This window comes from Rhinoraja longicauda, chromosome 31 (assembly GCF_053455715.1).
Source record: "Rhinoraja longicauda isolate Sanriku21f chromosome 31, sRhiLon1.1, whole genome shotgun sequence".
NCBI classification, from domain to species: Eukaryota; Metazoa; Chordata; class Chondrichthyes; order Rajiformes; family Arhynchobatidae; genus Rhinoraja; species Rhinoraja longicauda.
The window spans coordinates 21913975-21941001 of NC_135983.1; the positions used below are offsets into that span (position 1 = coordinate 21913975).

At 47.1% G+C, this 27027-nt stretch overlaps 2 protein-coding genes and 4 non-coding genes across 6 annotated transcripts; 5 read left to right on the top strand and 1 right to left on the bottom strand.

Annotated features, from left to right (window-relative positions):
• Positions 1 to 991: 991 nt before the first annotated feature.
• LOC144608529 (large ribosomal subunit protein eL8) lies at positions 992 to 8633 on the top strand. Its single transcript, XM_078426415.1, has 8 exons — positions 992 to 1055; positions 3474 to 3594; positions 4715 to 4864; positions 5207 to 5347; positions 6394 to 6473; positions 7263 to 7393; positions 7694 to 7763; positions 8479 to 8633. The coding sequence occupies exons 1-8, from the start codon at positions 1053 to 1055 to the stop codon at positions 8581 to 8583; spliced, it is 801 nt and encodes a 266-aa protein (XP_078282541.1). The 5' UTR covers positions 992 to 1052; the 3' UTR covers positions 8584 to 8633.
• LOC144608569 (small nucleolar RNA SNORD24) lies at positions 5040 to 5112 on the top strand. The gene has a single exon (XR_013549220.1). It is a non-coding gene; the product is annotated as a small nucleolar RNA SNORD24 (small nucleolar RNA).
• LOC144608562 (small nucleolar RNA SNORD36) lies at positions 5941 to 6019 on the top strand. The gene has a single exon (XR_013549214.1). It is a non-coding gene; the product is annotated as a small nucleolar RNA SNORD36 (small nucleolar RNA).
• Positions 6749 to 6827, top strand: LOC144608567 (small nucleolar RNA SNORD36). The gene has a single exon (XR_013549218.1). It is a non-coding gene; the product is annotated as a small nucleolar RNA SNORD36 (small nucleolar RNA).
• Positions 7524 to 7596, top strand: LOC144608564 (small nucleolar RNA SNORD36). Its single transcript, XR_013549216.1, has one exon. It is a non-coding gene; the product is annotated as a small nucleolar RNA SNORD36 (small nucleolar RNA).
• A 444-nt stretch (positions 8634 to 9077) lies between the features above and the next one.
• surf1 (SURF1 cytochrome c oxidase assembly factor) lies at positions 9078 to 19228 on the bottom strand. Its single transcript, XM_078426414.1, is given in 10 exon segments — positions 9078 to 9227; positions 11772 to 11853; positions 12330 to 12492; positions 13139 to 13211; positions 14370 to 14561; positions 14847 to 14929; positions 16681 to 16808; positions 16954 to 17029; positions 19185 to 19199; positions 19202 to 19228. Coding segments are annotated over 10 exon segments (906 nt in total). The 3' UTR covers positions 9078 to 9160.
• Between the last annotated feature and the right edge of the window lie 7799 nt (positions 19229 to 27027).

The window sequence follows — 27027 nt, forward strand, 5'->3', positions numbered from 1 at the left end:
ATTATCTGAACGGTGTCAGGTTAGGAAAAGAGGAAGTACAACGAGACCTGGATGTCCTTGTACATCAGTCACTGAAAGTAAGCATGCAGGTAAAGCGGGCAGTGAAGAAAGCTAATGGCATTGTTGGCCTTCATAACAAGAGGAGTTGAGTATAGGAGCAAAGAGGTCCTTCTGCAGTTGTACAGGGCCCTGGTGAGACCACACCTGGAGTATTGTGTGCAGTTTTGGTCACCTAATTTGAGGAAGGACATTCTTGCTATTGAGGGATTGCAGTGTAGGTTCACAAGGTTAATTCCCGGGATGGCGGGACTGTCATATGATGAAAGAATGGAGAGACTGGGCTTGTAGTCATTGGAATTTAGAAGGATGAGAGGATCTTATGGAAACATATAAAATTATTAAGGGATTAGACTCGCTAGATGCAGGAAACATGTTCCCAATGTTGGGAGAATCCAGAACCAGTTTAAGAATAAGGGGTAGGCCATTTAGAACTGAGATGAGGAAAAACTTTTTTGCACAGATAATTGTGAATTTGTGGCACTCTGCCTCAGAAGGCAGTGGAGGCCGATTCAATGGATGGATTCAAAAGAGAGTTAGATAGAGCTCTTAGGGCTAGCAGAATAAAGGGATATGGGGAGAAGGCAGGAACAGGGTACTGATAGTGGATCAGCCGCCATGATCACATTGAATGGCGGTGCTGGCTCGAAGGGCCGAATGGCCTACTCCTGCACCTATTGTCGATGTATCTATGTCCATTTCCTTGATCATCGGCTGCTTGGATCTGTCCTTTTCACACTAGTCTCCCCATCCGCTGACACTCAGTCTGAAGAAGGGTCTCATCCCAAAATGTCACCTATTCCTTTTTTCCATTTCCAGAGATGCTGAGTTACTCCAGAAGTATGTGTCTATCTTCTGTGTGAACTTGCAGCATCTGCAGTTCCAGCTCCAGTCAGTGAGGGCGCGGTCCCTTTAAATTGAAGTCACGTGAGAACTGGCGCGGGTATTACCGGGCATGCGCGGCCTCTACGCCCTCTCTCTCTGTCCCCGCCGCCATGGTGAGTTCGCCGCCTCTCTGCGCCGTTCGCAATCCGCCGCCATCCGCCCCGCCTCACACCCATCCAGCCCTCCGGTGCCCCGCCGTCCACCCACGGGCCATCCGCTCCACATACAGCCGCAAATTAGGGCACGCTGTCGTCCGGAGGCCGAGGTTTGAGAGAAGGAATTGTTTGGGTTGGGGGCGCCGCCATTTTGCGGGTTGGATGTGGGCCTCCCCGGCCCCGTCACTGTCCGCAGCCGGCTCACCGGGCCTGGGGATCCCACCCGGTTACTGCCCGCAGCTGGGTCTCTGCTCCCCGGTCCGGTCTGGTGACTGTCGGTCTCTGCTTCCCACCCGGCCCGGAGCCGGTTCACTGTGTGTGTGCCACGGGAGCAGACGCTGATCGCAGGGCGGGGAGGCTTTGGATTCAACCCCGACGCCTTGGCTGCACTCGGCAACGTGGCCCAGGCCGGTCCGGCTGTACCAGCGTGTGTATGGGCAGCTTCAGGTATCCGATCACCGCCACATGGCGCTTAAACGAGCCCCCTTGTTGAGGCGATCAACCATTCGTTTCGGGGTCGTATTGGAGGGTGGGAATTGTGAGGCCTGTGGATTTGATTTGTTCATAGATTGGGTCATTGTTATAATTACAGTGCCATGAATTGCACGTAGAGCATGAATCGGATTGCCGAATGCCCCATCAACCTAGTCCCATTTGACCCTCATCTCTCAAATTCTTTCCTATTCACGTACCTGTCCAAATATCTGTTAACGTTATTATAATTTAACGTTATTATTATTAACGTCTGTTAATGTTATTATAAATATTGTAATTTACAACATTGCAAAATAATTTAAAATGTAAATGCTACTCCTACCTTCTCTGGCAACCTGTTCCAAATGCTCACAACCCTCTGAAAAAATTGCCCTTCAGGTTCCTATTAAATCTTTTGCCTCTCACCTTAAGCATATGTTCTCTGGTGATTGATTCTTCTGCCCTGGAGAAAAGAGGGCATTCAACCTTTCTATATATGCTGGGAATTGGAGTGCATGAGTTCTGGGGATGGGCAAGTAAAGGATTGCTACTTTAAGTTGCAACTTTGTAAAGGTGAAACACATGGCATAACAAGGGGGTCTTGAACATGGATACCAAGCTGGTATGGCAACAATTGTGAATGATTTTTGGGTCTTGTTGAAGGTCTTACATAAATTCATGTTGGGATCAATCTTCGTTCTATAACAACAATCGAGACTTGGGTGCAAGCCATATTTCTGGACTTGCAGATGTTTTACTGTGAACTAAGGTGGGGAAAGAAGATCGTGAAATATTGCAGCAGTTTATTAATAGACTGGTGGAATGGGCAGAGGCGTGACAGCTGGAATTTAATGCCATTTGTAAGAATGAGGTGAGGCAATGTAGAATAAAGGACACTATTTAAAAGTTGCAGGAGTTGAGAGCGGAGGGTCTGAGTGTACATATCAGTAAAAGTGGCAGGGCATTTTGAGAAAGCAATTAACATAGAAAATAGGTGCAGGAGTAAGCCATGCGGCCCTTCAATGTGATCATGGCTAATCATCCACAATCAGTATCCCGTTCCTGCCTTCTCCACATATCCCTTGATTCCGCTAGTCCTAAGAGCTCTATCTAACTCTCTTTTGAATGCATCCGGTGAATTGGTCTCCTGCCTTCTGAAGCAGAAAATTCCACATTCAATTGTTGATGTATTCTGTATTGGGCTTTATCATTCGAGGCATCCATGTAAAACCAGAGAGCTGTTGGTCATAAAACATTGATCTAGTATCACCTGGGAGTGTAGTGTTTAATTCTGGTTCTGGAAAAGGGAGGATATGGTATTAAAGACAAAGATTCAAGGGCCTACATTTAAAGGGATAGATTTGAGTATCTGGTACTTATTTAAAAAAGACTGAAAATTTGAAGGCTTATAAAGTGATGAGCAGAAGGAATGGATAGTGGGGTGCTGTTCCTTGTGGTGGATTGGTGAAGGACTAGTGATGGATCAATGATAAAAAAGGAAGGGAATTAAGAATGAGCAGAAATTTTATGCAGCATGCGTTTGGAATCTGCTGTGTGGTGGCTGCAGATGTGATGTGGGTGTTCCATTGGACCTTCAAGAGAAGCATTGATAAATGTTTTGAGAAAAAATGTGTAAGGTTGGTGCATGCTCTGAAAGAGATCTGTTTTATTTAGATTTAGAGATGCAGCGCGGAAACAGGCCCACCGAGTCCGTGCCGCCCAGCGATCCCCATACATTAACACTATCCTACACACAGTTGATAGGCTGCCTCATGTATTGTAACCAATTTTCTGCTGGCCGCCAAAAACACACTGAGGGAAGTTGCTGAACTTTGGAGTGGAGGGTGTTATGAGATGTTCAACTGTGCCTTGTCATGAATTTGGGATTTATGACTTTTTCAGCCGAAGGGGAAGAAATCCAAGGGGAAGAAGGTGGCCCCAGCCCCTTCCGTTGTCAAGAGACATGAGGTGAAAAAAGTTGTGAATCCTCTCTTTGAAAAGAGACCCAAGAACTTTGGAATTGGTGAGTTCAACATCCGGTCATGAATCTGGGAGACTGCAATGAGCAAGATTCAGAACCTGTTTTTTAGGTTTGTGGGCATTAATAACATTGAACCTCTGCTAAAGAAAAAGTTTAATTGGTCAGGGTTATTGCTTTTTATCTTGTATGGCCTGTTTTCCTTGATATGACCAATGGTTTAATTCTCTCCCAGGGAGCTACTTGGTCATAGTCATGTAAAGGCACCTCGGCCGAAGTTGTCCAGGCTGACCAAAATGTCCCGTCTAAGCCAGTCCCATTTGGCCCATATCCCTACAATCCTTTCCTATCCATTTACCTGTCCAATTGTCTTTTAAATGCGGTTGTACCTCTTCTATTTCCTCTCAGCTCATTACATATATCCACCATCCTCTATGGAAAAAGTTGTCGTCCCCCCGCCCCACCACACCACTGTTCTTGTCCTATCAAATGTTCTCCCCCTCACTTTAAACCTATGTCCTCTGGTTCTTAATTCCCATACTTCAATACAGAAAGGGTTAGAAATTCCGATCTCCATGCTGTAAACAACTGTCAGTGTGTCAATTGTCAATTTTACTTCTGGGGGCATGTTTTTGTTAACCAGATGTTAGACAAGAATACAGAGGTAAATTAAGTTGAATTCTACTTCATTGAATGTTGGAACACTGCTGGGGTCTAAACATGTTCTGCCAGGGATGTAACTGTTTTCTTTCGACTCGTAGATCCAATTCCCCCAGAGGTACATGGTTGGGGTTAAGATGGAGTTTGGGTTTTCGTGAGATTATAGACTTGAGACCTGATTCAGCTTTAATTAAACGGATAGACAAAACACTGGAGTAACTCAGTGGGTCAGGCAGTATCTCTGGAGAACATGGATAGGTGATTTTTTGGGGTCGGGGCTCTTCAGACTGATTACATTTAATTTAAACGGATGTTTGCTGCAGTAGTTCAGAATTCCTTGCAATATGTCAGTTTTCAGCATGCTCGCTGTAAACCAAAGGGAAATTTGAAATACTGTAGATATCATTATGCAATCACCCTGTAGGAGTAGCAGAGATCTTTGTGTGGGACACAACTTCAACTGGGATAGAATCCTGGTACTCACTGTCTCCCATTCTTTCAACAGGTCAGGATATTCAGCCCAAGAGGGACCTGACGAGGTTTGTGAAATGGCCTCGCTACGTCCGCCTTCAGCGGCAGAGAGCCATCCTGTACAAACGCCTGAAAGTACCTCCCGCAATCAACCAGTTTGCCCAGGCTTTAGACAGGCAAACAGGTGAGTCCCGGTATTTATAGGGATGTTTGAGATATTCCCCATGGAATCCTAACAGCTGCAACATTCTCAATTCCCCTGCCTTTATGCTGTGGATACTGTTTCTGGGTCTTAAGGAAATTGTTCTGTGTATTTTCAGCATGAGGGCAAGGGTCTGTTGGTTGGGAGTCTCGGAGTTTGCAAATGATGTAAACGAATATTTGCTATCTGAATATAACGGATGACATTTACCCACCAAGATCGCTGATGCACTCTTGAGCCACTCTTTCCCGCCAGCATTTCTTTGCTTTTCAAACTTGCTTTCCCACCCTGGTTCGTTTATTCTTCCTTTTACTTTCTATGCAGCCACCCAACTCTTCAAACTGGCCCACAAGTACAGGCCTGAGACCAAACAAGAAAAAAAGCAGAGATTACTGGCCCGGGCTGAGCAAAAGGCAGCTGGGAAGGCTGATGCTCCCACAAAGAGACCTGCTGTTCTCCGATCGGGTGAGTTGGGTCCCTGTATAACTGCCGGCTGACATTGGACGTGGAAGTCACTTGGGATTCTTCTCCAAGGTGAGAAGGATATCACTGAAAATTAAAATTATCCCTGAATGTGGACAAGATGTGGGAGTGCTAATTTAGGGCAGCAATCAATTACCCCTGTATAATGTTTTTTTTTTACCTTTGCATAATGTGACTTGGCCTCTTCCCTGTCTGCGTTTAGCTTTTGTTGAAGCTGATTATTTATAGGCATTTCCACACATAATCCCAGCTGCCTCCCCATGATTTTCATCTACCATTTCAGTGCTCATGAACTTGCAAAATATGTCCTGCTTGTTTTTTTAAAAAAAATAGTCTTTGGATCCCTCAAAAACTTCTGATCCTAAACTGTCCACATTTCTGGCTTTATATCCCTAATTCTGCCATTCCACTGGCCTTAGTGCCTTTACTACCAATCTCCTTAAATTGTATTTAAAATATTCCTGGACTGTGCATTGGGACTGAGGGGCAATGATTGCTGCTTGTGTCTTTGGTTTTGAGTTTTGTTGTAGTGTCTCCCTGTTGGTCCCACTCCTGTGAAGCCCAGATGGCTAATGTTGCAATGATGATTTTGAATTTCTTCACCTGAAGATCAGCATGTAGATCAAACAAATGAGCTTTTTAACACTGAGCAACAAGCCATGGGCCTTTCTATGCTTTAAGAATGGAGTTTTATTATCTAAAGGATATCCAGTCACAAACACTGGTTAAATAAATTAGCTGTGACTGAATCAGTGCAATGAGTCAAAGGCAAAACACAGTGATGGAGGAACACTGGGTCTGCAGCATCTGTGGAGGAAATGGATGGCTGACGTTTCAGGTCGGGACCTTAGGGTCCCATCCTGAAACGACGCCTGTTCATTCCCTCTACAGGTGCTGCCTGACTTTGTGTTTACCTCAAAATTCCAGCATCTGCAGTTCCTTGTGTCTCCACCAAGCCAAATGATTTGTCAAGCTGATATAAAATCCAAGGGCTGCCTTGTTCTGACTTTTTTCCACCTTTTGTGCAGGTGTGAATACTGTCACCACATTGGTGGAGAATAAGAAGGCTCAGCTGGTGGTTATTGCACATGACGTTGATCCAATTGAGGTAAGAAATCGTGGACTCCTTTCTCCTTGGATTTAGAGTGACTATGTGCTTTGGTGTAACTATGGAAAGGCATCAGCAGCTGCTCTGGCACAGTTCTGAGTCTTTGTGGAGGGAATGGGATGAGGATTCAATTTCTTTCCTTGAGTCTGGTAAAGCTAAGTTCATTGAAATATCCCTGGGCTGTACACCAGGAGCTGGAGGGTAATCATTGCTGGTATGTAGTCTGGTCATAAATGTCCTTCCCTACTGATCTTACCCATGCACTGGTCTGGCCAACGTGATAGTGTTTATGAATTTCTTCACCTGAAGTTGATTGTGTAGATCAACCAAATTAGCTTTTTAACCCTGAGCATTAGCCAAGGCCGTGCCGTATCTGAGTCAGAGGGATCTTGCCTTTCTTCCCAAACCTCGTGATTGTTTGTCTGGCCCAATGTTCCATCTATTGGTTGGGAATGTGAAATTGGGACCAAGGCTAGAACAACAGCTGACATCCCTGACATTTGAACAATGAGATTTGTCAAGTTTCTGCATGGTTCATTTGCAGCCTGCCTTCTCCACTCTCAAATTCTCCTCGTATCCCCCTTGTGTGTGGCTGCTTAAGCCTAAAATTCTAGAATTTGTTCATTAAATCTTTTAAGACCAACTATGTAAGCTAGAGTTATAATCTTGCATTTGCTTTACATTTTTTTCTTTGGAATAGCTGGAATGCTTTGCATATTATTAAAGGTGCTGAATAAATGCAAGCTAATTATAATCTCCATTTTCTCTTTCCCCAAATGTCGCCTCCAGCTTGTTGTGTTCCTACCTGCGCTGTGCCGTAAAATGGGAGTTCCTTATTGCATTGTCAAAGGCAAAGCCAGACTAGGACGTCTTGTGCACAGGAAGACTGTCAGCAGCCTCGCTTTTGCACAAGTCAACCCGTGAGTATCCTGTTATGATAATTACAATTAGAAGTAACATCGCCTGGCCCACTAGCTGGAGAGGGCATGGTGCATTAAGCCACGGTTTTTAGCAACTTTTGATGTAGCCATTCTAAGAGTTGAACCAAAACTGCAATGATGTACAATGAATTTCTTCACCTGAATAACCGTGTGGCACTTTGAGCTTTTTAACCCTGAGCATTTGGTTCAATCGACTCTGGCTCCAAATCCTGGTATTCGCACAATCCAGTGGTTACTGATTGTTTCAGGAAGTAATTACCTGTTTTCTTCCCCCCTCAGTGAGGACAAGGGTGCGATTGGCAAGCTGATTGAGGCCGTGCGGACAAACTACAATGAGCGATATGATGAGGTGTGATTTGGCTTTGTATCTTATCAAGTCAAATAATTTTGTCATTTTTCCAATTTAGTTTTAGGCTCCCCAGACTCGCAACAAGGAGGTCGCTGCCAACTTGTCGGGTGGTGTTGGTTGGGTACTACTTTCTGTCCTGTGTAGAAGGCTGGTGGGGCATACTAATGGGTCCTGGAACATTATGGTTGCAAGAGGTAGATGGTAGGAATATGACCCCAAAGACTCAGCTGAATCGTTAGAACACCAAGAACCTATATGAGAATAAAAGGACGTACTGTTCGAAAGGAGATGAGGAAGAATTTTAGTCTAAATGTGTGGTGAATCTGGAATTCATTGCCACGTCAATGGGTAATTTTAAAACTGAGATTAACAGGTTCTTGATTAGTATGGGTGTCCAACGTTATGAGGAGAATGGGTTTGAGAGGGAAAGATAATTCAGACATTGAATGGTGGAGTAGACTCAATGACCAAATGGCCTAATTCTGTTGGGTCTTTGAAAATGCAACATTTGTCCCTTTCACTGTCCTTGTGAAACCTTCAGGATTGTGATGATCTTGTCTGAAGTGAGTACTGGAATATCTATCTGCTGACTGAGCAGGTCGGGGTGAAGCTATTAGGATCAAAGCAGCTATGACTGCAAGTATTTTAGAGCGAGATGCGGAATTGGTGCTAGCAGGGTGGTTTGATTTTTCATGTGCTTTCTGCTTATTTTCAGATCCGTCGTCACTGGGGCGGTGGGATCCTTGGACCGAAATCTGTGGCCCGTATTGCAAAGCTGGAGAAGGCCAAAGCCAAGGAATTGGCAACCAAACTTGGTTAAATCTTGTCAACTCTACCCATTGTACATAAATTAAAAAAGTCATGTTAGTTTTCCTGCGTATGTTTGTGAATTAAGACAGTGCCTGGTTGAATTGATCTTGAGACTACAACCTACAGACAATATGTTCATTTCCCCTAAAGCACCTGGTTAATGGTTAAGAGATTAGTGGCATGTTGTATTTCACACACAACTGGTAACTTCCCTTTATTCTTAACCAGCTCCATACATCCATTCCATGGAGTTTGTACTATAATCACTGACTGGTGATCAGGCAGTCTATGCAGCTTGAGTTATCTTGCAACTTGCTGAGCTGTGTAAGCAGTAGAAGGAATGTCCCTTAAGCTCTCCACATCAACCACTACCTGCTGATCTATGATGGAGTGATTCTCACAGTTGCTTCTTTAGCCACCGCAAACCAGAGTGGAAATCGATGTCAATGCAGAAGGACAACTGAAGAAATTATGTACTGTTATAACAGGCTTGAGTTAAAACTAATTTTAATGGAAAATTTACAACATGATCCATGGAAAAACAGGAAGGTAATAGAATTCCAGAAGATCCACCATTATACTTGTCTCTAAGCAGGGATTTTCCGTATGAACTTCTGGAACCACATAAAGGACGTAGCTGCACAAAGCCCATACCTGTCAAATAAAAAACAAATCATTGTATATGGTTATTATGACCTGATAGATTACTAACAATTACCAGCATTTTGATGGCATAGACATAGAATGCTGGAAAGAGCAAATTTAAACACTAGTTAGACAATAGGTGCAGGAATAGGCCATTCAGCCCTTCGAGCCAGCACTGCAATTCAATGCGATCATGGCTGATCACTCTCAATCAGTACCCTGTTCCTGCCTTCTCCCCATACCCCCTCACTCCGCTATCCTTAAGAGCTCTATCCAGCTCTCTCTTGAAAGCATTCAACGAACTGGCCTCCACTGCCTTCTGAGGCAGAGAATTCCACACCCTCACCACTCTGACTGAAAAAGTTCTTCCTCATCTCCGTTCTAAATGGCCTACCCCTTATTCTTAAACTATGGCCCCTTGTTCTGGACTCCCCCAACATTGGGAACATGTTTACTGCCTCTAATGTGTCCAATCCCCTAATTATCTTATATGTTTCAATAAGATCCCCCCTCATCCTTCTAAATTCCAGTGTTAGCCAATAGAGAAGCCAGCAGTTTACTTTTTCACCTCTGACAATTTGCAAGAATAATGCGCATTTAAAAGTTGAGCAAGAGAACACGTAAAAGAAACAACATTGAGGTGGTGTGTATTGACCATGGATCTGCCATGCAGGACTGGAATCATGTTCAACTGAGATGCTCAAACTTTAAGACATGGGTATGCTCTGCACTATTACCCATTGTTAGTATTATTGGTTTATTTTTGTCACATCTACCAAGATACAGTAGAAAAACTATTTTGCATGTTATCCAGGGAAAACCATACAATAAACAAATACAAGAGAATAAACGAAGAGAAAGTTCAGATTTAAAAAGTGCAGTCCTTAAGGTCAGTTGGAAGATCAGGAATTTATCCCTCGCACATGAGGGCTGTGCAAGATAATGGTGGATGGTGGGCTGTCAAAAAATGACAACAGGTCTACCCAGCCTGTGCTTATAGTCACAGCATTACACCTGCTTAGTTCTGTAATCACTCACTGAATACTAAAGTTTTATTGATGCATTGTCAAAAGTATCCCAACTGGTTTGAGTTTTTTAAGGAGTTGAAATGTGATGGATGAGGTAGGCTGGTGAAGGTTGTCGACATGGATTTTATTAAGGCATTTGATAAAGTCCCTGGTTGATCCAGAAGATTAAGATGCACAGTATTAAGTCATTTGGATGCACAATTGGTTACAGAGGACAGGGTTGTGGTGAAAAGACAATATTCTGGCTGGAGGGAGGTCTGACCAATGGAGTTCTGTTAATTTTATTGATTTTAAATGATTTTGATGTAAACGTAGATGGGTTGGTTGGCAAGTTTGCTGGGGTTGTGGAAACATAGAAAATAGGTGCAGGAGTAGGCCATTCGGCCCTTCGAGCCTGCACCGCCATTCAATATGATCATGGCTGATCATCCAGCTCAGTAACCTGTACCTGCCTTCTCTCCATACCCCCTGATCCCTTTAGCAAAAAGGGCCACATCTAACTCCCTCTTAAATATAGCCAATGAACTGGCCTCAACTACCTTCTGTGGCAGAGAATTCCACAGACTCACCACTCTCTGTGTGAAGAAATGTTTTCTCATCTCGGTCCTAAAAGACTTCCCCCTTATACTTAAGCTGTGACCCCTGGTTCTGGACTCCCCCAACATCGGGAACAATCTTCCCGCATCTAGCCTCTCCAACCCCTTAAGAATTTTATATGTTTCTATAAGATCCCCCCTCAGTCTTCTAAATTCCAGCGAGTACAAGCCCAGTCTATCCAGTCTTTCCTCATATGACTGAGGAAGGCTGTCATAAGTATACATTGGGATATAATTCTGCTTATGAAATGGGCAGAGAAATAGCAAATGGAGTTTAGTCTGAGCAAATATGAGGTGGTAGGGTTATGGGAGGTTGAATGCAAGGGAAAAAACATACAACATACATAAAAAACACAATTGGCAAACCCTTAACTCCCTGAAAGTTGCAATACACGTAGAGTGGTAAAGAAGGCATATGGTGCACTTGCCTACATGGGTCAGGAGGTCATGATGCAACTTTATAGGACTTTGTAGGAAAAAAACTGCAGATGCTGGTTAAAATCAAAGGTAGACAAAATGCTGGAGTAACTCAGTGGGTCAGGGGGCATCTTGGGAGAGAAGGAATGGGTGACATTTTGGGTTGAGACCCTTCAGATCCTTATAGGACTTTGGTTAGGCCGCATTTGGAGTATTGCGTGTAGTTCTGATTGCCCCACTACAGGAAGGATGTGGAGGCTTGGGAATGGAAAATGTCTTGTACAATTTACGTTCAAGTATCATTTATGTTTCTTTACGTTACCTATGTCTCTAACTGTGACGCTGCCGCAAGCATGATTGTCATCACGTGTACCTCATCGTGCCGGTGTATTTGAATGTAATACCTGACTTGTAATTTTAGATATCTTCTATAGAGATTGCGGCTCACAATAATTCCTCTTGAGATCAGCCTTTGACCGAGACGCAACCTAGTCTACCAGCCATGGTCTTACCAGGTTAGGATGTACTGCAGGTGCTCATTCCTCAAGGTGACGCGAGTCTGTCCACCCACAGGGCCTCCAGCGACTGTGCTGTCTGTAAGAAATCGTGGTGCAATTAGATATACAAGGATGCACCATTCTGCAGGATGTGCTCAGAACATCCTAAGGTGGTTCACAGCCGATCCAGTCGTTTGGAGTTAATTTTGTTGAAACCTTTAATTCTAGCCTGAGAAAGGGATTGTGTTGCCCCTGACCCACCACTCCGCGTCACCCATAACATCCTGCAGTCTGTGTCTCCCATTCCAAATGTCACTGACAAGTTCATGTTGGTCTGTTTTATGAGCACATATAATGAGGCCACGTTTTCTTTGGCAAATAGTTATCCAGAAAGCAGAGAGGCACACTGGACCCAAGTACAGATAAATACGTTATTAAAGTTGTAATACAAGGGCGTACGGGAGCACAGAACTCTCCAACTACAACTTCCCCAGCAGAAAGCACAGCGCTCCCTCAGTACTGCCTCACTGACAGGACAGCACTAAGAAATATCCTGAGGCCGGCAGGTCTTACCGAAGTCTGCATCAATAAGGATGGGTTCTGTGTCCACAACCTGTGCCATTGCCTCCAGGTCCCGGTAGTGCCAGATGTTCTTCTCAATGTCATTCTGAGGAATGAATGGTTTGCGTGTCTCAGACAGTCGAACGATGCCAACCAGCTCCACCTCCTCTGTAATCTGGGAGAGTTAATACATAATACGATTTACTGAGGGAAAAAACCTCTCAGCTCCTCAGAGACGTGGAGCCCAAATACCAATTCCCCATGTAGACACAAAATGCAGGAGTAACTCAGTGGGGCAGGCAGCATCTCTGGGGAGAAGGAATGGATAACATTTCGGGTCGAGACCCTTCTTCAGACTTCTGTGCTACAGTTTTTCGTGTCTACAGTTTAAGCTAGCATCTGCAGTTCCTCCCAATTCACCACCACTGGTGTTGAGACCGTACACAGACAGCAAGCACCCGAGGTCAAGATTGAACCCTGACGATGTGAGGCAGCAGTTACCAACAAATGCAAAAGTAAACTAATCTCTACAGCCAATATTCTGATGAACCTCTTCTGCACCCTCTCCAAAGTCTCTACATCCTTCCTGTAATGGGGCAGCCAGAATTGCACACAATACTCCAAATGGCACTTACCCAAAGTCCTGTAAAGCTGCAATATGACTTCCATATAATGAATGTCCTGACCGATGAAGGCAAACATACCGTACGTCGCTTTACCACTCTTAACTACTTGTGCTCCCACTTTCAGGGAGCGAAAGACTTGGACCCCAAGATCCCTGAAGACCCCACACTTGCCCCTTTCCATCACACCCCACTCACCTGTCCTTTTGTTCTCGTTTCTGGACTGATCTTCCTTCTAGGTACAAAGCCTCTGTTCACAAGGATTCGTACTCTGAAAGAAACAATGACATAGTTCACCTGGAGAGCATGGTGCAAATGCACTGGCTGAGATTTACAGTTGGCCCTGTTAGACAATAGGTGCAGGATTAGGCCATTCGGCCCTTCGAGCCAGCACCCCCATTCACCGTGATCATGGCTGATCATGCGCAATCAGTACTCCGTTCCTGCCTTCTCCCCATATCCCCTGACTCTGCTATCATTAAGAGCTCTATCTAGCTCTCTCTGTCCCAGGCCAGAGGACTGACTGCAGGGAAAATGCAATCTGCTGTGTTGATCACAATCTGGGCTACCCATAAGCTGTGCTGACCTAGCGTGGAGGGTTTGGTGGCAGGGACTTTAATGAGATCTAGCCCCAATATGGGCAGGTTATCAGCTCGTGTTTGAAGACTGCTCAAGGTAAGTACAGTATTCTAATAAAGAACCATCCCAGTAGGGAAATTCCCAGAATTTTCCAGAGCAGGCGCCAACTTTTCCAGTTGAGAAATATTTATCGTTTGACTGTTTTTCCCACTGTCAGAACAGGGCGGCACGGTAGCGCAGCGGTAGAGTTGCTGCTTTACAGCGAATGCAGCGCCGGAGACTCAGGTTCGATCCTGACTACGGGTGCTGCACTGTAAGGAGTTTGTACGTTCTCCCCGTGACCTGCGTGGGTTTTCTCCGAGATCTTCGGTTTCCTCCCACACTCCAAAGACGTACAGGTATGTAGGTTAATTGGCTGGGTAAATGTAAAAATTGTCCCTAGTGGGTGTAGGATAGTGTTAATGTGCGGGGATCGCTGGGCGGCACGGACTTGGAGGGCCGAAAAGGCCTGTTTCCGGCTGTATATATATGATATGATATGATTGATGTAAAATATAAACAACCTCAGTTAGAGCCAAATGGAAATGCTGGCGAGACTGTCTGAAAAAGGGTCATGACACTTAAACGAAGGGCTGAACAGCCTCATCCTAATGTTCCCACCTTAAACCCGAGCTGAATGGCCTTGTCCTGCTGTTCCAGTTTAGCAGACTGGAGGGGCTGAATGGCCTCGTCTTGCTGTTCCCAGCTAAAACGAGGGGTTGAATGGCCTTGCCCTGTTGTCCCAGTTTAGTAGACTGGAGGGGGTGGGCGGATTTTACTTGCCCTACAGGCTCCGGGACCGCTGACGTACCCCAGGTCTGTGCAGTGGAAGGGCGTGACCACGTTGGCACCAGTGTCTCCGCTGGAGGTCAGACGGCCCGCCTCTCGTGCCTCCTTCTCGGGGTCCACCCGCGACCGGGGCATGATGTAGAGCTCGCTGGAGTGGTCGAACCTCCCACGAACCATCACCCGCCTGTACTCCAGCTTCTTCACTTCCAATTGTCTGTGGGCACAGAGGTGAGAGGTGGAAACAGTGGTGCATAAAACAAGCCCTAAAACCCAACCTGTGTGGCAAAGTCTGTTTTACCCCGGGAGAAGGGGGGGGTCAATGTGGCCCATGGGGGGACAGGGTGGGTCAATGTGGCCCAGGGTGGGTCAGTTTTACCCCAGGAGGAGGGGCAGTACGGCTCGGTGTTGCCCAATGGGGAGGGACAGGGTGTGTCAGTGTTGCCCTGGGGGAGGGTCAGTGTTACAACAGGGGGAGGGGGACGATGCCAGCCTTAATTACTCCAGGGGAAGGGGCACGGCCTCCAAGCAGCTTCTCTCTGCCAGTTCCTCAATTAGCCGCAGTTTCCATTTCCGACGTTGAACCTTAATGGAAGGGAGAGGGAAAATGTCAGAGACAGGCACGTAGATCAACATGGCAAGACTCAGCCACGCACCCGCAGGGAACTGATCTGCAACATAACTGGATCCAGATTACAGGGGTAGCGGGCAACCTCTAGGTCCTTCTCTGCAGTTCTCTTCCCCAGTGTCAGCTGGAGCTAGTCAGACCATTGCACCCAAGCTCTAGAGTGACCATCATCCTACAATGGGCATGGGCTCCATGGTCTCTGACACTGCACACAGGCTGCCAGACCCATCCTAAACCCAGACACCTCACAGCGACTGCCATCCCCACTCTGATCCCGTCAGCACGTAACAAAAGCATTTCACGGTACCTCGGTACACAAGACAATAAACCTAAAGCTAAACTAAACTAAACTAACCCGACTGACCAGTGCAGTCACCAGCTAAGCCCACGCTATTCCTTGACCTCACACAGTGAATACAGAGCATGGTTCAATTGGCAACACACGGACACAGGGGCACAGTAAGCAAATATGCCAACAAATAAAATATCGGCAGCTATTTGCAAGAGGATTTGAGTGCAAATATAGAGATACATTCTTCAATCAGATAGATTCCTGGTAAGACTGCACCTGGAACATTGCCGGCAGGTCGTGTATCCCTAACCAAGGAGGGATATATTTGTGCGAGAGGGAATGCAGTAAAAATTCACCAGGCCAATTCCTGCGATGACAGCTTTGTCCTGTCACGAGAGGGGCAAGCAGTCTGGGTCAACACTCTGCAGTTCAGAAGAATGTAACAGAGTCAGAGTGGAGGTGGCATCGATGTTTCTCTGGTAGATGTCAAGAACCTGGGGCCAAAGTTTCAACCAGCAGAATTCTGGAGCTGGTGGATTATTGGAATTCTCTACCCGGGAGGATCAGTCACTGAGAAATTTCAAGATAGAGACCAGCAGATTTTTTGATGTTAATAGAACCAAGGATTGTCATTTAAGTGCTGAAGAGTGGTGGGAGATCAGCCAGTGTGGATGAAGGTATCCAGACCTGAAGTGTCAACTTTCTCTTTCAACAGAGGCTGCCTGAGCAGCTGAGAGCTTCCAACACTTCCACTTGTTACTGCAACTGCAGTTTGATTTTCATCAACCGTGATCTTATTTAATGGCAGGGTAGTCACCCACTTCTGCTGTTACTCTGTACGTTCTTTAGACCCCCACCCCCACAACCCCAGATTACTGCAATAATTTCACAATGACAAGAACTCACTCTGAATTCTGACTCCCTCGGTAAGTGATCTAATGAATGAAAGATGCAGCACGGAAACAGGCCCTTCAGCCCAGCAGGTCCATGCTGGCCATCAATCGCCCATTCACACTAGTCCTGCTATCCCATTTTCACATCCGCTCTTGACACACTAGGGGCAATTTACAGAGGTCAATTAATCTACAAACGCACACGTTTTTGGAATGTAGGAGGAAACCCACACGGTCACAGGGAGAACATAGAAACTCGACACAGGCAGCACTTGAGATCAGGATCAATCCCAGCTCTCTGGAACTGGTAGGTAGCAAACTCTACCAGCTGTGCCAGTGTGCTGCCCAAATGCTCGTTGAAACTCATCCTGACTCATAAATCAAACAATGACTGCCGACACCTCCCCCTCCACCCGGCCCATCCTGTTCCTGGCTCTAAATGGCTCCTGGTCCCACCCTCTCATCCTGCGCCTGGACTCCCCCTCAGTGTGGTGAGTGAACATGAACCAAGCGGCGGGGATACCTGCCAGGTTCCGAGACCAAAGGTGGCGACCGGGATCAGAAGCAGGGTCCACTTCAGGAAGGAATCATCGGTGCCCTCAGCAACCGTCGCTGTGGAGCTGCGTGCCACATGCTGCCCGACAACAACCCCTGAACAACAAACACAGTCTGAGTAACAGTAGGGTCTGGGGACCAGGCTTTATCACCACCCTGAACTCCATCCGCTCTGCAACCGAGCGCACGTTCTGGAGGGCTATAGAGGAAGAGGAAAAGAGTCTGCACAGAACTTCCTTACCTTTGTTTTTTCCTGTGGCAGAGCACAAGATCAAGTGGCCATCTCTGTAGACCTTTGCTGAGCAGTTATTCAGTATCTGTGGAATGGAGAAGAGACTGAGGAAGGGTTTAAAGGGACCTGGCATTAGTGCTTGTATGTGTGCGCATGTGTGTGTGTGAGCGTACGTGAGAGTGTGTGTGTGTGTGTTTTTGTGTATATAAACATTTGCTCTACTGTCCATCCTTTGCTCTCACACTGATTCCAACTCAGGTCATTTGGCCCATCCTCCTAAATTTATGGTACGCAATGACAGATCTGTGCACTCCAGCACTGTAGCCGAGTGGCTTTCAGTGATAGTCCTCTATCCATCAGTGCTGTACCAGTGATTAGCGGCAGACCTGTATTCACCAAGGTTCTATCCATGACATACAGTGGTAGACCAATGGCCCAGGTGCAATCCTGCTCCCCGGTGCTACATGTACGGCATTTGCGTGTTTGTGCTGCGATCATGTCAGATCTCCCCTGTACCCAGATACCTCATACTTGAATAAAGTGAAGGAGACTGGGATGATTTGAAGGATGAATTTAAACATAGACAATAGGTGCAGGAGGAGGCTATTTGGCCCTTCGAGCCAGATTCATTGTGATCATGGCTAATCATCCACAAACAGTAATCCACAATCACAATTTAATATATATATTTTTTAAAGGCTTTACAAACTGATGGCCAGGATAGGCATGAACCCAGAAATAACCAGTGTTACTATCCTATCGTACTTGTGTTTTGGTTGCTTGGATTCGTATAGACGAGGATCGTCAGATTTAATTGGAGATCATGCAAACAGACACTTTTCACTGTTCATGACAATAATAAATCTAAACCCGGCAATTGATTTAATGAGGGGCGAGCAACATGAAGTAAAGGCAATGGGAGCCATTCTGTGCAACCAGCACTGCGAATGGCCAGCCATACTGGGAATAGGAGGCTTCATTAAGTGGGGGGAGGTGGAAGTGGGGGGGGGGGGGGGAGGAAGGGGGGGAGGAAGGCAGGGGGAGAAGGGGGAAAGGGGGACGGGGAGAGGAGGGGGGGGAGAGGAGGGGGGGGAGAGGGGGAGGGGAGAGGAGAGGGGGAGAGGAGGGGAGGAGGGGAGAGGAGGGGAGGGGGGGAGGGGAGAGGAGAGGAGGGGGGAGGGGAGAGGAGGGGAGGGGAGAGGAGGGGGGGAAAGGAGGAGGGGGGGAGAGGAGGAGGGGGGGAGAGGAGGAGGGGGGGAGAGGAGGAGGGGGGGAGAGGAGGAGGGGGGGAGAGGAGGAGGGGGGGAGAGGAGGAGGGGGGGAGAGGAGGAGGGGGGGAGGGGGGGAAGGGGGGGAGGGGAGAGGAGGGGAGAGGGGGGGAGGGGAGAGGGGGGGAGAGGAGGAGGAGGGGGGAGGGGGGGAGGGGAGGAGGAGGGGGGGAGAGGAGGAGGGGGGGAAGAGGAGGGTGGGAGAGGAGGAGGGTGGGAGAGGAGGAGGGGGGGAGAGGAGGAGGGGGGGAGAGGAGGAGGGTGGGAGAGGAGGAGGGTGGGAGAGGAGGAGGGGGGGAGAGGAGGAGGGGGGGAGAGGAGGAGGAGGGGGGGAGAGGAGGGGTTGAGGAGGAGGGGGGGGAGAGGAGGAGGGGGGAGAGGAGGAGGAGGGGGGGAGAGGAGATGGGGGGGGGAGAGGAGGAGGGGGGAGAGGAGATGGGGGGGGGAGAGGAGGAGGAGGAGGGGGGGGAGAGGAGGAGGGGGGGGGAGAGGAGGAGGAGGGGGGGAGAGGAGATGGGGGGGGGAGAGGAGGAGGAGGAGGGGGGGGGAGGGGGGGAGAGGAGGAGGGGGTTGAGGAGGGGGGGGAGAGGAGGGGGGGGGAGAGGAGGAGGGGGGGGGAGGAGGAGGGGGGGGAGAGGAGGAGGAGGGGGGGAGGAGGAGGGGGGGGGAGAGGAGATGGGGGGGGGGGGGGGGGAGAGAGGAGGAGGGGGGGGGGAGAGGAGGGGGGGGGAGGAGGAGGGGGGGGGAGGAGGAGGGGGGGAGAGGTGGAGGAGGGGGGAGAGGAGGAGGGGGGGAGAGGAGGGGGGGGAGAGTGGGGGGGGGGAGAGGTGTGGGGGGGGGGGGGGGGAGAGGAAGGGGGGGGGAGGAGGGGCGGGACGCAGCCGCACCGACGAGAGGTGCTGTGACGGTGCAGCAGGCAGGATGTGCCGGCCCTAGAGCCCCGGCCCTGAGCTGAGCCGAGCCAAGACTCACCCAGAGCCCGAGGAAGCCGCGGACCCGCGGGCCGCCCGTAGCATTCTGCACTTGAACCGGAAGCCACGGCCACACTTCCGTTGGCCGGGCCAAGGGACCACGTGACCGTGTCTGGGCCAGAGGACCACGTGACCCGTTCTAGACAGTGTCCCGGGTGCTAGATGTGGAGCACGTGACTGGGCCGATACCGCGGACCACATGTCCCAGGTACTGGGCTAAGGACCACGTGATCGTGTCTGGGCCCGAGCGGCCACGTGAACCCCCCCCATACTGGCTGTCGGACACGTGACGGGACCTAGATCGCGGACCACGTGGCCTGGGTACTGGGCTGAGGACCACGTGATTGTCCAGGCTGAGTACCATGTGGCCCGACTCCCCGGCACGTGACTGGGCCTGGACCGCGGACAACGTGGCCCGGGTACTGGGCTGAAGGCCACGTGATTGTCCGGGTTGAGTACCATGCGACCCCCCGGGTGCCGGATGAAGGGCACGTGACTCTGGGTCTGCCAGCATTCAAGAGAGAGCTAGATAGAGCTCTTAAGGATAGCGGAGTCAGCGGGTATGGGGAGAAGGCAGGAACGGGGGTACTGATTGAGAATGATCAGCCATGATCACATTGAATGGCGGTGCTGGCTCGAAGGGCCGAAAGGCCTCCTCCTGCACCTATTGTCTATTGTCTGTGCTGCTCTGCCTCCTCGCAGCGTCCACTGACCTCCAAACCTCTGCCCTGTTTAAAGCTCAGCCCGCCTCTGCTGATCACGTTTTGTTCATGTCACAAGTTTGTTGGACGTGGGCCTGATATTTAAAGTCAGCCAGACAAATGTGAAGAGGAAAGACACAAAGTGCTGGAGTACCTCAGCGGGTCAGACCGAAACATCTTTTTCCACTTTCTCTACATTCGTTCCATCTTTGAACACAGAACTCTACTTCCTCCTGCTCTTCCTGTTTCTTCACGGGGTGATGAGGGGAAAAGTGTCCGTCCATCGTCAGTGGACCCGTTTCTTTGCCTGTTTCTGCACCAACGTTCATGGTTTGTTTAACTGGAGGGATGCTGGCAGAGTTGGAACTTTATCCCAGCTCCCGAGAGACTGACATTTAGAATGATTGATTTTTAGGTATCTACAGTTTCAGAATTTACAGTTTTTGTGATCGACATTATTTCAGAATTACAGCAGTGGGAGTCCACAATGTTCTAGATTTACAGTTTGCAGTATTTCTTGGCGCCAGACATTAACTGTATGGGGAAACTAATCCAAGATGCATTCCACTTCAGCTTTGATGCAATTTTTTTCTTCTGTTGCCTTAGTTTAGTTCATTTGTCTTTTCTTTCATTGCTTTTTGCCCTTAATTCCGGGGAATGAACAAAACCTGTACAAAATTACTGATAAACATTGCCGGATTGATTACAACTTTAAATGCAATATCAGGTCTTCAAATTCTTCTGCTCCAACAAAGGAAATTAATTTCCAAGTATCATGGACTCTTCCCAGTACCAAGCAAAGGAAAGGGAGTGAGATTGTGTGAGACATGCATGGCCTTTGCACATTTGAATCAGGTGTGACTTTGCAAGGAAACGGCACATTAGTCACGATGCCATGCGAGATGCACTTGCAACACAGTGCAGTTAAACTCTGATATTCTGCCACTCCTTGGTGTGGAAATTCTGATGGGCGGCACGGCAGTAGAGTTGCTGCCTTACAGCGCCAGAGCCCCGGGTTCAATCCTGACTGCGGGTGCTGTCTCTAAGGAGTTTGTACATTCTCCCCTGCGACCTGTGTGGGTTTTCTCTGGGATCTCCGATTTCCTCCTACACTCCAAAGGTTTGTAGGTTAATTGGCTTGGTATAATTGTAAACTGTCCCTAGTGTGTGTAGGATGGTGTTAGTCTGTGGGGATTGTTGGTCAGCGCGGACTCGGTGGTCTGGAGGGCCTGTTTCCGCGCTGTATCTCTAAAACTAAAATAAAACTAAACTGGTTCACTCATTTGTACACTAAGTTCGGCTGTGTATAGTGTAAATACTTTCTCCTTATCTACCTATTATTAAATCTTAATTTTTTTACACCTCAACCAAATCTTTCCTTAACTTGCTCTACTTGAAGGAAAGCAGTCCCATTTGGGAACCTCAAAGAACATGACTCGCTGTTGAGCGGGTATGTCTAACTTGGGTCTAATGCATGATCAGAATGAGCATGTGTTGTAACAGTCTGACATCTTTCATCGTCCCATTTCACAACTGAAAAATGGAACAATCTCATTTCAACTCTTAATTGGCAACTCAAATGCCCAGGAACGAAGGAGATTACAGAGAGTAGTAGACAATGCCCAGTCCATCACTGGTATTGACGGGAGATGTAGCCTCAAAAAGGCAGCCAGCATCATCAGACTCAACCCCCCCCCCCCCCCCCCCCCCCCCATCTCATTTAACTCTACCATCGGGAAGGAGGTACGGGAGTCTGAAAACCAGAACTACCAGGTTCAACAATCGCTTCTTCCCCGCATTCATCAGGCTTTTAAACACTGTACAACACTAAACGCAGCTATGAACAATCATTGGTTGCACTAGTATAGAGGTTATTGATTTATTGAATTTTAGTTAATTATGTATTATCTATGTGTATGGTGTTTACAGCCTGTTGTGCTGCTATAGTGTAAGAATTTCATTGTTCTGTTGTTGGTGCCATCGATCATTTGAATCATGTGTGACTGCAAGGAAACTGCACATTGGTGGTAACATTTCTCTGTTCCAGTGTCTTCTAGCCTCATGCAGAACTAGGAGAGCTTATTGCCATCCATGATGAACAGCCTCTGCTTGTGGCACCGTATGTTTACCTGGCTGCGTGTCACCATATTAAGTGAATGAATATCTGGTAGAATGTTTGCAGAGCAGCTTCTCTGGGCTCAGGACAATGTAAGACTCGATATTCAGACTGGGAACAATGTATGAATACAGATGCAACGTAACAAAGGTGAAGAAAAATACAGGTTATTGACAAGTTGACCACTGGAGTGTTGGAGGCCGAGGAGAGATGATAGGAGTACAGTATATAATATTACGAGAGGCATAGATCAGGTAGGCAATCAGATCCTTTTTCCCAATGTGGAAATGTCAAAGACTAGAGGAGATGGCTTGAAAACTGTAACGTCCAGGTTCAAGAACAGCTTCTTCCCTACAGCCATTCGGCTTTTAAACACTACAACCTCATATAAGCTCTGAACTACATAGACTATTATTGCACTATTATCGTTTGTTTTTGTGTGTGTATGTATGTGTGCGTGTATATATATATATATATATATATATATATATATATTCATACATACACACACACACACATATATATATATATATATATATAATGATCTATATATACTGTATGTGTATTTGTGAGTATGTGTATATATACACACACTGAACTTTTTTTTCTCTCATTTATCATATTGTTTACAGTGTACTGTGTTTACATATTCTGTTGTGCTGCTGCAAGTAAGAATGTCATTGTTCTATCTGGGACATATGACAATAAAATGCTCTTGACTCTGGTGAAAAGAGCAAAGTCTAATGGAGATGTGTGGGGTGTTGTTTACACATAGGGTGGTGGGTGCCTGGAACGTGATGCCAGTGGTGGTGGTGGTGGACAGATACGACAGTGACATTTAAGAGGCCTTTAGATGGGTACGTGGACATGTGGCTAATGGAGTGTTATAAATCACCTGCACGCAGAGGAAATTAGTTTAGCTTGACATCATGTTCAGCCCAGACATTGTGGGCCGAAGGGACTGTTCCTGTGTTGTACTGTTCTATGTTCTGGCAGTAATTGCAATACCATCGGCAGTCCCACCCAGTTGAATAATGGGGAAGAAAATGGTGAGGTCAGTTAAAGTTTGTGCAAGGGTCATGAATGTAGAGATGGTGAAGATTGTCACAGTAGCAATGGATTTCATTTCTGAATTTGATAAGGACCATTAAGAGATGGCAGAGTGGCACTGGTAGAGATGCTGCCCTCACAGCACCAGAGACCTGGGGTTCGATTCCGATCCTGTATATACTTTGCACGTTCCCCATGTGATCCTCTAGATACTCTGGTTTCCTCCCACTTCCCAAAGACGTCTGCAGGGTTAATCAGCCTATGTAAATTGTCCCTATTGTGTAGGGGGTGGATGCGAAAATGGGATCACATAGAACTAGTGTGAACGGGTTATCAATGGTCACATGGGCTTGGTGGGCCGTGTGGTCTGCTTCAATGCTGCTCCTCTAAACTAAGCTAAAAACCATTTCAATGTGGTGACAGATGTTGGCACCAGATTGGAGATTTTATGGTAAGCCTGGCAAACCTTCATTTGGGCAGGTGGCATGTTCAAGGGAGGAGATGGGGAGATGGCACTAGTTTAGATTGATATAGTATGAATTCCTTAAGGAGGGTGCAGAGAAAGACTCTTAATATAGCTAAAGAGCCAGGAAGTAACATTAAAATTGTAGAACACAGTCTGATGACCGAGTGGGAGTGTGTGGTTGTAATGGAGAGAATCTACCAAAGAACCATAGAAACTCACATCAGGGAAAATGGGTTTGGTTATTGTATCTCCATCTTTTGTTCATAAAAAATAAATGCCTCGCTCTCAATTAGCTGTCCAGTTTTTTAAATAATTATTTATGGAATTAGTGTCCTTCACTTATCTGAAGAAGGGTCTTGATCCGAAACATCACCAATCCATGTTCTCCAGGGATGCTGCCTGACCTGTTGAGCTACTCCAGCACTTTGTGTCCCTTTTGTCACAAGCGCTTTCAGGTGCACTGTTACAGACATGAGATCTATCAAGGTGAGAAAAGTATCTCATCTCTTTGGATTTCAGATCTGTGATATTGTGACACAGTGAAGGGCTGTAAATAAGGAGAGCCTTTTAGTGAGGGTGGATCTGAGGGATGACAGTTGCTAAAACTAATCGGCACTTTAACATCACGTTCTACAAATAGCTGACTAAATGCTCGTTTATTTTAGTGGTGTTCCTCAACCCATCTGGCGGAGATGGTGGTGGGGTTGGAGCTATTTGTTCGTGTGTTTTTGTATTTGCGAGTGTGAATATTTCCAGATTCTGCCTGAAGCACCATCAGTGTGGTGTTGTATCTGTGCAATGGCAAGAAACCATTTTGAAATAGACAATAGGTGCAGGAGTAGGCCATTCAGCCTTTCCAGTCAGCACCGCCATTCAATGTGATCATGGCTGATCATGCACAATCAGTACCCCGTTCCTGCCTTCTCCCCACACCCCCTGACTCCACTATCTTTAAGAGCTTTATCTAGCTCTCTCTTGAAAGCATCTGGAGAATTGGCCTCCACTGCCTTCTGAGGCAAAGAATTCCACAGATTTACAACTCTCTGACTGAAAAGTTTTTCCTCATCTTCGTTCTAAATGGCCTACCCCTTATTCTTAATCTGTGACCCCTGGTTCTGGACTCCCCCAACATTGGGAACATGTTTCCTGACTCTAATATGTCCAATCCCTTAATAATCTTATATGTTTCTATAAGATCCCCTCTCATCCTTCTAAATTCGAGGGTATACAAGCCTAGTCGCTCCAGTCTTTCAACATACGAAAGTCCCGCCATTCCGGGAATTAACCTAGTGAACCTACGCTGCACGCCCTCAATAGCAAGAATATCCTTCCTCACATTTGGAGACCAAAACTGCACACAGTACTCCAGGTGCGGTCTCACTAGGGCCCTGTACAACTGCAGAAGGACCTCTTTGCTCCTTTATTCGTCTCCTCTTGTCATAAAGGCCAAGTATATATTGTGCAGCCATGATCTGATTGAATGGTGGTGTAGGCTAAGGCGGGGGGGGGGGTCGGCTCCAAGTCCTCTTCACGTACCTGATAACAACATGGTGGTGTCACCTAGAAAATAACTGTTCTGGACACAAATACTGTGGCTCCAATGGTAGATTAGTGACTGGAAGGAGACATCATTCGTGACTCTCCGAGGTCTCAATTCCATTCACGTGGCCTGCTGGTGTGGACTTGTCCAACACAAATTTCTGATCCCAGGAATGATTGGGTTAACACATGATGAGTGTTTGAGGGCACTGGGCCTGTACTCGCTGGAGTTTAGAAGGATGAGGGGGGACCTCATTGAAACTTACCAAATATGAAATGCCTGTATAGAGTGAATGTGGAGAGAGGATGTTTCCACTAGTGGGAGAGTCTGGGACCAGAGGCCATAGCCTCAGAATTAAATGTCGTACCTTTAGAAAGGAAATGAGGAGGAATTTCTTTAGTCAGAGGGTTGTGAATCTGTGGAATCCATTGCCACAGATGGCTGTGGAAGCCAAGTCAATGGATATTTTTAAGGCATAGAATGATAGATTTTTGATGGGTAAGGGATTATGGGTAGAAGGCAGGAGAATGGGATTGAGAGGGAAAGATAGATCAGCCATGATTGAATGGTGGAGTAGACTTAATGGGCCAAAAGGCAAATTCTGCTCCTATTATTTATGAACTTATGAATGTGTACAGCTTCATTGTCAAGAAGCTCTAGTCCAAGATCGGATGTCTGCTTGATACTATTTTACACCTTCACCAATAACACACTATGCATGCAAGGGGCTGAGCAGCAAGTTACCAAGATTTCTTCAACAAACATTGTCACCTCGAAGCACAAGAGAAGTGGATATACGGGATACCACCACCTTCAGTTTCCTCACCAAGTCACCTGCCGTCTTAAGAAATATATTGTCCTTCCTTCATCATCGCTGGGCCAGAATGTTTGATCCCAGAGCAGTGCAGTGGTTCACCCAGACTACAGTGATCCAACAAGGGACTCCATTGGCATCTACTGTAGATTAGTGTAATGGTGTCATGGTGTCCATCCCCCCTCTGGCTGTCTTCCAGAAGCTGAAAAACAGATAACATTGCAGCGCGCTCCCGAGTCGACTCCTACCCGATATGAATTTACCAAAAGGCCAGAAACTCATGTGGGATCAAACCTGATACCCAACGTTGTGAACAGTTAGGTCCATCTTAACTTCCAGAGGGAGGGCGTGATGGTGTGGGAGAGCTGTACGTTGTCAGGACAGATTTGGAAACTGGCCTGTTTTCAGATGATTTTGTGGAGGGTCATTGATAAAGAAGAAACAAGAAAAGACGAAGATAACTGTGAGAATTGGACATGCGACTGTTTCAGCTGAGCCATTGACTAGATTTTTTTTTTTTTTTTAGATTTAGCGCGGAAACAGGCCCTTCGGCCCACTGAGTCCACGCCGCCCAGCGATCCCCGCACATTAACACTATCCTACACACACTAGAGACAATTTTTACATTTTACCCAGTCAATTAACCTACATACCTGTATGTCTTTGGAGTGTGGGAGGAAACCGAAGATCTCGGAGAAAACCCACGCAGGTCACAGGGAGAACGTACAAACTCCGTACAGATGGCGCCCATAGTCAGGATCGAACCTGAGTCTCAGGAGCTGCATTCGCTGTAAGGCAGCAACTCTACCGCTGCGCCACCGATAAGATAAGAATGGATAAGAATGGAACCAGGTGAGGTTGTGGTCTCGCCCCAGAGGACAATGGTGTAGAGGCATGGGGGGAGGAAGGAAGAAGTGCTTGACCCCATGAAGCTTGCTGGGTTTGGTCGCAGATGTCATTAAGTACTTTGATAAGAGCCCTTTCTGTTCTGTGGAAGTATGGAACCTGTTTGGAAGGATTCAAACGCAGAATTGTGGGAATGAGAGGAATTTGGAAATAGGCAGCAATTCACATGGATAGGAGGTAGAAAAGTACAATCTGTACTGCGGTATTTTTATCAGTCTGATTTGGTCATTTACAGATTCATGCCGAATAGA